Source organism: Cottoperca gobio, chromosome 14, assembly GCF_900634415.1.
Source record: "Cottoperca gobio chromosome 14, fCotGob3.1, whole genome shotgun sequence".
Classification (NCBI taxonomy): Eukaryota; Metazoa; Chordata; class Actinopteri; order Perciformes; family Bovichtidae; genus Cottoperca; species Cottoperca gobio.
Genome location: NC_041368.1, coordinates 12,522,044 through 12,536,428, shown reverse-complemented (window position 1 = coordinate 12,536,428; position 14,385 = coordinate 12,522,044). Strand labels below are relative to the sequence as shown.

The window sequence follows — 14,385 nt, the reverse complement described above, 5'->3', positions numbered from 1 at the left end:
TACCTCCAACCTTATTAAGAGGAGCTCGGCTCGTAGGAGATCAGCGAGCGACATACTGGGCCTCACATCATACCAGATAAATACATTAGTGTAATGATAACCAACACCGAGGCCATACACTACGCTGATTGGCGATAAACCTCAACCCCTGCTTATTTCTCACAGAAATTACATTGCGGCGAAGGGTTTTAAGTGTCCTTGATGCATGAAGTGATTACCTTGGGTTCTTATGTGCATTGACCTCATTTATACGGACACACACATAATTGCGGTGCAAATGGTTATACTGTAACACCAGGCTCCAGTCTCCCCCAGGTAATTTTCAAAATGATTATCAGTGCTGAATGTAAATTGATGAGGGGCATCGCTGTGTTGCCCGGTTACTGCTGGGATTAGATGCAAACGCAATTTAATAAACAAAATAGTCCTCTGACTATAATCTCTCCTGCTTTTACAAAACTTGGACCACTTACTTAATAATCTGTTTAATTCAATATTTCTCCCTAATATAACAAAGCCACAATAAAATGTCTCTGTCAAATAGGAAAACTATTATACTTATGCATAAACCATGTGAAGGGAGACACTACCGGTGAACAGTGTAACATTTTCACCATAAAAGTTCCCCAGTTGCAATTATTTATTTGTATTACAAGTTTTCTGAAATGTTATTTTTAAATATGTGCAATATATCTTCAGAACAGAAATCTGAACATTGGATAAAACCAGGTTCAAAATTCTTCTTTCATTTGTTGACATATTAGAGTCAAAGGTTTTTACTGAGAGGATTTTGGAATCTCTTTGTAGCATTATATAAATCAGACAATACTGCCATAAAAAAAAGAAAGGAAAATCGCCATTTCTTTTTTTAAGAATAAAATGTTATACAAATCAGGCTATAGAGCATATATGAACAAACTCCTGTGTAAAAACATTCAGAATATATATAGGAAAGGAACTGGAAAGTGTGGTGTATGTAAGTGCTACTGAAGTGGAGATGTCCTCTAATATGAGAGAAGACATGTTATGGAAGCAGTTACATAGAATTAGATTACCAGTAACACATACATTGCTTGCAATAAAATGTGATAATGCAAGCATTTTTGAGCACTGGCAGAGTGAAATTTGACTTTGACCATATATACAGTATATTTTAAAGCCACATCCCTTAAGGCACTCCCTCTGCACGCTTGCTTTTCAACTGCAAGTCATATTTCCGCTCATGTGCGAAGAGGTCACTTGGAAATGGGCCTGCTGATGAGTTAACATGCTGTTGAGTGAGCTGACAACACCTGTGTGCTGATGTACATAAACAGACAGCGAGTTCTCTTTGACCCACACTCCACTGACCTGGATCAGCAAATGTTTTCTGCCACTCAAGCCCACAAAGTGTCCCAGGAGTGATGAATGTAGTGGCGCGCCTTCTCTCCGCGGGAAATACCCAGGACAGTCGAGGCTGCAGGTTGTGTTTCTGGCATAGCGAGTGAAAGATCTGCAAGGCAAATGTAGGTGTGCTCACCCTGAAAGATAATGTCCAACCCCTGCTGTTCTTTGACAACAGAACAGGGATGCACCGCACAGTATGACTCACACCTTATAGGATACATATGGTAGGATTAATCATGGTCATGAGCAGCCTCACTTGGCTCATGAGAGCAGTTTATGTGTTGATCCCTTTACTGTGTGCTCATGATCAAAATGTAATGCTCACAGGAGAAGACATCATCTGAGGTAAAGTTAAACATCCCATCCTCCACCCTGACAACAACTATTTTAATTTCCCACCACACTTGTAAAGCCAACCTACTCTCTATTTGGCTGTGGATCAGGAGGCCACCGGTCGGAGGGTCGGCGGTTCGATTCCCGGCCCGGTCAACATGTCGAAGTGACCTCGGCCAAGAGACTGAACCCCGATGCTCTCGATGGCATGGCGATGTGTGAATTTTCATCACTACTGATGAGCAGGGGGCACTTTGTATGTACGGTAGCCTCTTTAGGTGAATGCTGGCATTTGTTGTAAAGCGATTTGAGTGATCACAAAGATTGGAAAAGTGCTCTATAAATGCAGTCCTTTTACCCGTCATGAGTCTTTGAATTAATTTTCTACTACTAAAAGGTGCTCCTCTTGAAACATGGCTTCATTTTCAGCCCCTCAGGTGGAATTCATTCTCACATTGTTGTGTCAGATAAATGTCAAATCACTCGGGCTCTTCTGAATTGGGAAGCATTTTAAATACCAAAGCAAACACGGTTTGAAGTTTAAACTATTCAAATCTGCAACTATTTTGATAAATCGATACAACTTTTTGAGTCATTTTTTAACATTTAACATTCTGTTTCCAAGTCCTAAAGGTCAATTGAATATTTGAATATTTCATGTTGGCCATTTCTTGGCATTTTCACTATTTCTCTGATATTTTCCAGACGAAGCGATTAACCGAGAAAATAGAGTGCAGATTAATCAATAATCACAAATAACTGTCAGTTGCAGCCCAATTTTACACAGCATATACGACTACTTTACATTATATCAGTGTTGGAAGTAAAAGTACTGCCTTCAAAATGTGACCAAAGTATTATCAGCTAAACTCATCCATTATATATATATATATATATATATTGAATAGAAAATGGCCCCTGTGACTGATATAGGATTATATATGGTATTAGATTGTTAATACTGATGTAACAATGTGTAAATAGCATTTTACTGTTATAGTGGGTTGAGGTGGAGCTAGTTTTATCTACTGTAGCTACAGTTAAAGTTCTGCCACATACATTTCTATTTGTCTTTTCTAAAATTTTAGCTTTGTTGTAAAATATTGGAGAGTTTTACCTCTTTGTGCCTATACAGTTATTTAAATGGGGCTGCAAACAACTCATAGACATCTGAAATGTGACAAGGGGCCCACACTAGACTTTTTTTAAAGATGTCACCAGCCAAAAAGGTTGGAAGCCACTGATTTCTTTACCAGGGCATTTTTTATAAGCTCATTATATGTGTTTTATGTAAATGATAATCTAGTAAACGCAATTATTAACAGCTGTCAGATCTATTTAGTGCAGTTAAAGTACAATATGTATCTCTGGAACGTAGTGGATTAAAAGTAGGAAGTAGCACAGAAGATTTAAAGACCAAGTTCTAGTGCCTCAAAATTGTACTTAAATGCAGTACTTCAGTAAATGTATTTAGGTACCTTCAACCACTGCAAACCTTACATTTGTTTGGTTATTACGGTCTCATAAAACTTTGACTGCTTTTGGCCCCCTGCCATATAAAATATGCTTTCATTATTTGGATACATGTATGTCCTAACATACTTAAATCTGTAAACATGACCTTTGAGTCAGTATCTTTCCAAATGATCATCTTCTGTTTGCCCCTGTGGAGCAGTAGCGACCACATGTGCACACTACGCATCCCTGAGATACAAACGCAGGCTTTTTGCTCGTGTAAACAACTCTGTGTGCTTTGCTAATCCAACCAGAGGTAGACTGCTGTCACAGTGTGTCACTATCTGTCAGCGTATTTCTCCAAGGCTTATGAAGGGGGGAAACGTTGGCTTGCCTAGTAATGTATGTTCTCTCTTATGTGGCTTGGACATAAACCATTCTGTATAAAGGGGACACTTTAGGAGTGATTTTACACATGAAGTGTAGTTTAGTCGTCATAAGGAGGACTACTCAGTCTGTGAAAAAAATGTGTATAATGTCTTGAGCTTGGTCCTGTGAATTAAAGTTGTGGGGTTTGAAAGTGAAAGTGCGCAAGGAAGGTCTAATGAGAGATCCAGTTGAATTATGGGAAATGTAGGAACCAGCGTGTTTGGAGCTTGAGCCATGCTAAGTAAGGAATTGTTTGGATTCTGCTGCTTTGACCGTCTATTTTTTATTTTATTTCTTTGATCCGAGTTCCCCAATAGGCATTGGACGATGTAAAAAAAAAATCATGTCACGATTATCCTGGCCAAAATAACTGAGATTCACAATAAGTTTTCGATAGTCATCAAAATATGCTCTTAAGAAATCATGAATAAGGTTATCATATATCATATTGTCCACCTGCATATATAAAGGATAACAGAATAGCAACATTTTATGAGTCTGTTCTTTCTCACATAATAATTCATGTATTTTTCACTTCTCTACTAATACAGCAAGCTCGACAGCTTCTTCAAGTCACTTATTGGGATTTTTATCGCAACGTGTTATACTATCCTATACTATCCTATCCCTATGCCCTAACTTGTGCAACACAAAATCTCTCAAGTACCCCTTTAATGTTTCCCCTGCAGCAGATTGAAAGGTACGGGAAAAAAAGCTGTACTTCAGTTCCGTTCATGAAGACCACATACTATTCAAGTATCTGTTACAAAACATTCCACATGAACATGGAAAGAGAATATCATAGGAGACACAGACTTCCAGTACCGGCTCTTGTTTATAGAATACGTCTTTTCCTACCTTTAACTCTCTCAAGAGACAAATGTGACCTTGGCAGGTGTGTGCTTATGTGCTGTGTGTACAACACTGCATTTTACATTTTGATGAAAGGGGCGTGTTACAAAGACAATGTGACATGTTTGTTGAGGCTTTGATGTATTCACTTCTAATGCCAACGTACTGCAACATTAACAACATGGCAGAACAAGTGTGTGTCTGTGTGTGTATGTGTGCACACATTATGCAGACACAGATGTTGTCAGGACAGTGAGAGGGGAGCAGTTGGCAGAATATGCATGGAGATGTAGTGCATCTCTGCTACTTGATGTCACTGAGTCGAGTCAGTGTTGTGATTATGCACAGTTTTGTTCATTTGCATGTTGTTAAAAGCCTTGTTGCTGCACTCAACTATTAGAGCCAAATAAGAGCTTTAGAATTTCACAGCAGATGCAAGCACCCGTGGAAAGACAAGCAAAAATAATTTTAAAGTTAGTTAGCGTCCCATCCACTTTTTTTAATTAGTAAATTACCTGTAGTCACTTGATCACACTATGTATTGATCCAGGACCCATTTTATAGTGTTCATTACATCAAACGTTTATTTTTTTCCTTTTTCCTGAGAAAATCTAGTTATTTGGTTTTCTAGACCTCAAATATCTGTGTAAAATCTATGATGCACCTTGGGACACTCTACCCCCACAGTTATGTAGTGTAATGTTGTTACGTCTATACCAACAGCTAATGGTTTGTGTTTACCTCGAATAACCCGGAGCGTCTTTCTGACTGGCTGAAATTGAAAAGTATTAACAGTGACTTCAATCCCCTCAAGTCTTCACCTTCACTGATGGCCACAACTGTGATTCAGAGCTGTTCAAACTGCTAGCTAGGGGTGCAGAGTGACAGATAAAGGGATATAAATGAGTGGCAGGCAAGCGTCAACTTTCTGGTCTTAAAAGTGAAGCCACTGAAAAGTCTTCAACTTACATTATTCTAATAGCCAGCAGGGGGAAACTCCACAGGTTGCAAAAATAAGTCCATTTGTATAGAAGTCTATGAGAAAATGGCTGTACTTCTCACTTGGTATATTACCTCAGTAAACATTTTCCTGATGTGTTTATGGTCTCAATCGCTAGTTTGAAGTGTTTATTAAAACCGCATGACTTTCATTTAGTAAATTATAGTCCCATTTAGAGTAAAATAGATTATAAAGCAGGGTAAACTTTAGGGCTGCCTTCAGATTGACAGTTTGACACCATGATGTTTGTCCGAGTTGGGTGTTGTCTCTGTTTTTATCTTAAAACTTTAACCCTTTCACAGTGCGTTTTCAGTTCATGGAAGTTCATGCTAAAATTTGAGTTGCCTAAAAATTTCTTATTCTGCGTTCGACTGTACTTTGCACTAACCCAGTCTTTCTCAAAGAGTGGTCCGTGAGTATATTGGTAAAATGTCACATTTTATATTAATATATTATAAGTTAAAGTGTTTCTCAAAACGGTTTGAAAATGACTAGTATAGACTAGAGCAGGGGTGCCCACACTACTACTTTTAAAATGACCAGGTCCATGTGATCTACCTGTATTAAAAATGCGTGTGTGGGAGCGAAACAGAGCGGCGGAGGGAATGTGAAAAAACTTGAATTTCAGACGCCGCGGGGTTCCGTTGGGGGATTAAATATATATATATATATATATATATATATATATATATATATATATATAATATAATTATTTTTTAGCGGTGTGCGATCTACCCGCACTACACTCTTGGGCACCCCTGGACTAGAGTGTAGCATAGATGTAGCGTAGCTATGTAGGTTCGTTTCACGATCTTACGTCATAAAGTATCTGAACGGTCAATTTGAGCCACGGTCAGCTGGCAAGATGGATCGATGGCTCAAGACAGGGTCAGTTAAAAGAAAATTTAATCAAAAATATGACGTGAAGGTGCATCGTCCTGATGCAGGTGATTCAGCAGCGACAACAAGTGGTTTTGTGTGTGTTACTGAGTCCCAGGAGAGCGGTTCGCCGTCCAACCACCACCCGGCTGAAAGCTGTGAAACTCGGCTTGAACGCGGAAAGTCCAGCGCTAAAGTGAAGAGAAAATATCACAGCGACTACATCAAATTTGGACTGGAGATGAAGTGGATCCCAATCCACACTGTGTTTTGTGCTACGAGTCGTTGGCGAACAAGGCTATGAAACCCGCCAAGCTCAAGCGACATTTTGAGAGTAACACAAGGATTACTTTGGGAAACCTTTAGGATGTTTTAAGAGAAAACGTGATGAATTTAAGAAACACATGACGAAGGCGCCGTCACAGTTTGCATTTTGCGTATCTCTCAGTAGTAACGATCTTGCTGTGGGTAAGTTGTGGCTCTGTACGGACATAAACTCAGTAATAAATGTAGTCTACGTTTCATATGATGTGTAAAATCTATCAGCATTCACCGTTTAAATCGCATATGAACAAAATGTATTGTTGATTTAATGTGTGAACGAGCAATATAGAGAAGGTCACATAAAGCTCATTATTAGGCTGTCATTTGTAATATATTGTTGGAGTGGTAAGCAGGTCTATTGTTTTTGGATATTTGGGAAGTTAGGTGGTCCGTCAGTGTTTTTGTATTGGTTAAGTGGTCCTTGGTCTGAAAAGGATTGAGAAACACTGCTCTAACCTCTCATGTCACTTCTGGTTCGAAGAAAGAAAGAAAAAGGCGACTGCCAAAAACCAAGATGGAGATGACCAAATTGCCAAATTTAAGGCATCAAAACTGCAGTTCACAATCCAATGGGTGACGTCTTGGTGACTACGTCCACTTCTTATATACAGTCTATGGTGGTAGGTTTACATTTACCCCAAACACTGTAACTGGTGTACTCGCCTCTGTAAAATACTTTCTTACTCGCAGTAGTACTTCTTTAGTATTTCTACTACTGTAGTATTTCTACAGCTACTACTCTGTCTTTCCTGCTCCACACTACCAACAATACTGACAGTTGTTTGCTGTAAAGAAAGTTAGGATAACACAGTATTACAGGCATATACAGTATTGCTGATCGCAGTAACACATAAGACTTCACACTGTCGTGTCCGTTGACACCACTGCATAACAATTAAGATTCTAAAATCTTATTATGACAACTTATTATACCTTCCAGTTCTAAACATCTTCAACAACTGTATAATGTTGTCTCAGAAGCAAACATGAGTTCACTTTTTATGTCCAAACCACCACAATAAAATAATCAATGCACACTGACCACAACTGAGGTTGGGGTTACAGTATTCTAAAGTTGCACTATTTGTATGGTAATAAGATGGCAAGCCCACAGGAGCTGTTTTTTTAAATTATTTTTTTATCTTCTATAATGCTCTAATGCAGCTGCAGTAAAACACAACTGTTATAGTTTTTGCTGGGAGCTTTCATTACACTGGATCAGAATTTATTGTGCGTTGGGATGAGGATTCTGAAGTAAGAGCCAGCTCTGCTAAGTGAAACATTAGCTTTAGTGCCCCTGACACCAAGCATGGGAGTTTTGTTTGCAGCCATATTGCACAAGCTGTCTATTGAAGTTTTGTCTAAATGTGTTTTTTTTCCTCGCACACATAGAGTCGTCACTCTTCATGAAATGACAGTGTCATCTCATTCACTCTGTTCCCTCTGCTCACTTCTCCCTGATCCTCCCATCTCTCTTCCTTTCTTTCTTTCTTTCGGTCTCTCTTTCTCTCTCTCTCTCTCTCTCTCTCTCTCTCATCTCTCTGTTTTGCATCTGTGGGGACAAGTAATGAGCGGTGTCCCTGCTCTGATTGGATGATGTATGATGTTATTAGGTGGGATGAAAGCGTACGCGGCTCAAAGGACAATGAAATGGAAAAGGGGAGAAAGAAAGAAGAAAGAAAGTGCAGGAGTAGAGATACAGAAATGTTTTTGACAAGCAGCTTTGAAAGAGAGAGGATGGGGGGAGTGCTGCAGATGCTTGCATGTAACAATGGGAGTAGGTCACAGTTTCACTGATGCCTCAACCCTGGCACATTTCCTTTGGGAAATAGTCATACAGATCTCCTTGCTGCATCCTCCGTCACTCTCTTGCTCCCTGTGCCTGTCTGAAGAAGACAGGTAGATTGCGCAGTGCCCTGGGCCCCTCCCTGGGGAATATTCGTGAGGACATGGCCAACGTTTAGCAGAGGGGGGACTCCCTTGATGGCCCCACAGTCCTCCAGAGGCTCTGCCATGAACTGCTCCCTCATCCATGGTTCATCTCCTTATTAAAGCTGCATTGAAGGAAACCGGGCAGTTCACTGACCAGACTAAATGACTGAGTTTAAAACGTAACACTATATAATATTCTGCCACTAGGGATCTCTCACTCAAAACAATAACAAAAGATGGAGTTTGGTGGTGTCTTGAAGTCGCCTGGGATCATGGGATCGTTGTCTTCACCACCTTCACCATTACCATCATCAAACCATTAACTACACAAAATAAAGCAGTTTCCTGTTAAATATCAGTGTTTCTCTCCGAAGCGGTTTGATGGACACAGGACGGGGTGGCTACGACCTTACCCCTAAAGTTTGCTCAGCTTGTTTCTCTGATTACTTTAGAATTCAATGTTTTTACCGGGAGCCGTTGATAAAATCAGTTAAAAAAAACGAATAAAGCAGTTTCACATTAAAAATCAGTGTTTGTCCCTTTTACATTTTGATCAGCTTGTTTCTCTGATAACTTAAGTTCCAGATGTCTGTTGACTAAAATCATCCAGTTAAAATATAAAGTTAAAAAACGACCAAGATCTAAGAAGTATGGTAAAAATGTGGCTTAAAACTGGATAAAATGTCAAGTGACAAACACAACTCTGACACATTACCTGGATTAAAATTAAAGATTTCTTTAGGTTTGGAAATTGTTGGAAACATTTGGGATAAAGTAAGTACACAACTCAACTGAATATATAGTCATTTTCAGACATTCTAATGCGGAAATGTTACATATTATACTTCTAAGCCAAGTCAGGGGACCTACAGGGTTTTTCCTTGCTGTTGGAGTAGCCTTGCTTCTCAGGAGAACTTAATTTCCTCAACACAGTGTGAGTGCTTCATGTAATTGAGGGGCGCTCTAGTGATGTCTAAGAGCTGCAGCAAAGATTCTGTCTGTTTCTTAAATGAACGCAAAGTAGGCTGCAGGGACTCCACTCATGAAACATTCAATCTCTCTATTCACCCTCCATCCTCTCCTCCACCACCCAGCGCCCTTGATTATATATATTTTATTTATTTAGCAGGAGACAGACTAACTCTCTCACTTGACTTCATCGACTGATGGCCGCAGCTTTGGCTAAAAATACCAGTGGTAGCAGGCCAGTGGACTGTTGCCTGGACTTAAGTTGTACATGCATTTTATTCATCAGTTGAATCACGAGCTGCTACAGATTCACTGTATGTTATGCATTCCCAGTGTTTGGTGAATTAGGCAAAAAATGTACCTTGGGTAATTCACAAATTAACTAAGGAATTGTTATTGAATACTCAAAGCCTAAAGCCTCTTTTGCTGAATGTCTTTTTACATTTTCTCTCCTCTAGAGAAATATCTCTAACCTCTAACAAGAAATATACAACAAACATATCTGTATTCTTTTCTTTTGTAGTACTATGAAGTGTTTTAAGGATGTGTTTTCCCTCCTGGTAAAACTCCCTAAAGACGTTACAGTGATGCCCAATAGGCCTTTCAAGTGTTCTTTGTTTTTTTTATGCTTTTGTTAATCATATACTGGAAATGAACGAGCAGAACAGTATCAAATACCTCACACTAACATTGTCACTATCTTAGTTTAGTGTGTTAGCATGCTAACATTTGCTTATTAACATCAAGGATGATAGTAATGTCATTAGTTTGGGAGCTAGTATTAGTAATTCAAATGTCACTTAATTATGGCCACAATGATAGTAATTTCTGCAATTTTTATACGTTTATACGTTACGTTAGACATACGTGAATATGGAATACGTACGTGAATATTTACCTACGTAAATACCTACGTGACTACGTTAGAGGTACGTTAGATATAGGCTACGTCGGCTGACGGTGAATCCTACAGCCAATGTATTGATAACGAGTGGATACCCTATTCCGACCCTATGTTAAGATGATGCCTGATGACGGAGTAACTTATTAAATGTGTTTCTACAGTACAGCTAGCGTTCAGCATGTTAGCCGTTAGCAGCATCAGCATGACGTGAACCAGATGACACTTTTCCAGCTCCGTTGTCCAGACGCTCTGATACGTTTTAAATAAGTAAGTGATACGCTATCAATGTTTGACATGCGTATCATAATTTGTTATGTTTTCGTTATTTATACGTCAGCTACAACACCACTGTGGAAAAGATGGACGTATTTGGACTCACAAATTTTTTGCTAATTTTCATATACGGCTGCATGTTTCTGCCATATGGAACTGTGTGACAGGGCCGTATGTCTGGCGTGTTCGGCGTATCGTCTGCGTCCTTCAAACGAACAAACAAACAAACAACTTACCCTTAATTTATATCAACCTATTGCCGATATTTCGTATGCGCCGGCATTCGTTTCTGTCATACGAATATGTGTGACAGGGCCTTGACATCAAACACCGTTTACATACATTTACTGTATTTTTTAAATGAATGTAAATTACTGCATTTAACGTTACCTTTGGCGCCAACTGTTTTTATTGTTATGAAGACTCAATGCAACAATTTGCAATGTTTTAAATAAACAAATAGATATTTAGCAATAATTGGGTCTGTTTGGATTGAATAGCAGTACTTATGTATGATATAACATATAGATATGCAGTTAGGATTCCTGGTTTTCACCCAGGCGGTCTAGATTCGACTCCCGGTATGGGAACTACTTTTTGAGCAAGGCACCAGACCCCCACACTGCTCCAAATACTAGGATGGGTTAAATGGGTCTAAATTTCACTGTGTGCATGTGTGTGACCATTCCAAATCCTCAATTTCCATATTAGTGAAATAAATATACAGTTTATAGAATCTGAAAACTAACAGTGTTGCCTGTAAAAACCCTTTGAAAACCCTCCGTCCAAACACTTTCAGATATTACACATAAACCATGTCAGATATTGCACACAGTAAAACTCTGTGGTTGGTGTCTTTAAACTGACATGTTCGATTAACCCTTTCCTTCTCCAGGTTCTGTAAATCAGTGAATGTCACAGTGAACACTTTCAACCTGCGGCGGTGGAACATGTCTCAGCAATGTTTTTCTGTGCTCCCTTGCAGAGCCACAGCTGAAAGGCATTGTTACTCGGCTATACAGCCAACATGGATACTACCTGCAGATGCAGCCTGACGGCACCATGGACAGCACAAGGGATGAAAGCAGCTCATTTTGTGAGTGTGTGTGTGTGTGTGTCTCTGTCTATAGCATACATGTCTTTGCTCATGTTTGTGTTGTGTAATTTAAACAAATTATTCAACGATAAATTGGGAAGAAGCCATACTGTACTAAATGCATGTCACACCTGCATTTCACCTTTATATAGCTTAAATATGGAACAGTTAATACCCTCATTGGGAGCCAAATCTCAAACTTTGGCATAAAGTTAATGCTGTAATTTACACACCGAGTTAAAGTAGGTGTCCAACTGTGCTATAAGGACCTATGGGTGAAGAGTAAAGGCAAAAGTTGGGATTCTGTCAGCTCATGTCAAATTTGTACTGTAATATTTGTCTTTAAAGAGGAAGGAACATCATGTCAAACTGACAAACTTTGGTAATTTAATGTGTCCTTGCTCACTTACTGTGTCTCAAATCACATATACTGAGTGGATCTGCAACTGTATTTTTAAGTTCATAAACCACAAAAAGCTGCTGTCTGAGTTTAAAGTGCTTCTAAGTGACATACTGTCCATTGAGATGAGGGATGTTCACTCTGACCTTCAGCCATCTACGTGTGGCTTTCAGACCGAAAACCGTGCGGTGTTCTTTTCCTAGTATTGTTTCTTTGTTTCTTTGCATTTGCCTGTTTGACCTTCCAGACTCAGACACAGCCATTTTTTAGATTATAGTTTAAATATGGACAATTTCTTTTAAATTGAAATTCTATTTATTCAACCTCCTACACCATTTCTTGATGAGTTGACTGTATCTATATGTAAATATTCTCTTTTCACTGCCTTTGCTCTAAGCTCCATTTGGCAGAACATCTCCATTATCATCAAAGGTTTAGAGGCAGTGTAAAGTGTAGTGAAGGTGACATAGTGTTGCGTTTGAATAAATAGATACTCTGAGAAGTCACAGCTTTTGGGCTTAAGAGAGATATAGCATGCAGCAGTGACGGTGCAGCCATTCAGCCTAATACAATGAAGACAGAAAAGCAGACTTTGATTTCACAATCTTCTCTCTCGCCCTCTCTCTCTCTCCTACTTTATTCCTCAATTCAGCACAGTTCAACCTAATTCCGGTGGGACTGCGGATTGTGGCAATCCAGGGGGCAAAAACAGGATTATACCTTGCCATGAATAGTGAAGGATACGTCTATACCTCGGTAAGTATGCCCTACAGATCTACAAACTATTTTCCATTTGATCACATATCTCAACCCCAATACTGCAAAGATATGTTGCTGTCACACTAAATATCCCAATTATGATTGCTCTGGTTTTGTGCTTGTAATGTCAGTGTTTAAATTGGGATATAAGACTCATGTCTTGCTGTGCATGATCCTGATATCTGCATATAGAGAAGCTATTACCTGTCCACATCACTCAAGTCAAGAGGGGAAATACCAATTAGGTTTATCATCTCCTGCCATTTTGGATTTTGAGGTTCATTTGGACTTCAGTTTAGTGTTTCTCTTATTTCACTATAATTTGGATGCGGAAGACTTAAGTGTCATAAACTACTGAGGAACTACAGGAATTTACCATTTTTATATGGGTGACCCTGAATAGTCGACTATTTGACCATTCGATCTAGGGGTCATGATTCCACTGCCAATCTCAGTCCAATCGTTGCAACAAAAGATCATCCCATTCTATACCATAATTAATGGTATAGATATCAGACTATTCAAAATAAATGTTAATAAAAATGTGAAAATAACTCATGTGCTTTTAATCAATCTAAGACTAAGTCACACGATCCACATTTGCACGGCCATCAGAAAGGCTAAACAACAACATTTTTGTTGGGGGGTTCTTCGAAGGATGATCGAATAGTTCTCAGTGATTATCGAATAGTATTTTTGCTTGAAATTCCCATCCCTATTATACAGTATGTGATGCATGTATGTGCTGTACATGTAGTCGTGTGTGTAAGTGTACATGAATGTTTGAGAGAGAACGGTAAGACATAGGGATTTGGAGAGTGAAGCATATGGTGTCAACCTGACTACTTGCATGAGTATTCCCATTAATTTTGGAAAGACATGGGGGGAGAGAAAGGAGAGTGGGTGTACTGTCGGGGTCTCTTGAGGCGAGGAACTGACAGGTGTCGGGTCCAGGGCAGGCGGGAACGTGGTAAATTATGCTGCATTTAATATTTAGATGACTACTTTTGCACCATTTAAATCCCAATAAACTTTTACACTTTCACTATATTATCCCCGTTTCACTCACTTTAATACATAATCAAAATGTTACTAATGTACTTTATGCTAATGAAGACAGAATGTTTCAGATTATCCATAGTGTACAATTAAAGCAACAGCGGATGCTATTAACAGCCGAATGGTGCGTTGCTTTAAATGTTGCTGCTGCACGGAATTGTGGGACGGCACCTTTCACCTTTCCTTGGGCAAACGATGGTCCAGTATCTCCTATGCTTAACAAGATAACAAAGGAAGCATAGATGCCGCCTTTCTTTAACATTTAAAGAATTCAAACAGCTCTTCTCTTGGCTGCTATTTAGATACTTACGAACCTTCCTAGGCAAAGAAGACTA

General features: G+C 39.1%; 1 protein-coding gene across 1 annotated transcript in view; it reads left to right on the top strand.

The window, feature by feature from the left end:
- fgf11b (fibroblast growth factor 11b) overlaps window positions 1-14,385 on the top strand; it is a 45,133-nt gene that overhangs the window by 17,882 nt on the left and 12,866 nt on the right. The window contains exons 2-3 of the mRNA XM_029448151.1: window positions 11,722-11,832; window positions 12,885-12,988. Of these exons, the coding sequence (XP_029304011.1) occupies window positions 11,722-11,832; window positions 12,885-12,988 (215 nt within the window). The remainder of the gene's footprint in view (window positions 1-11,721; window positions 11,833-12,884; window positions 12,989-14,385) is intronic.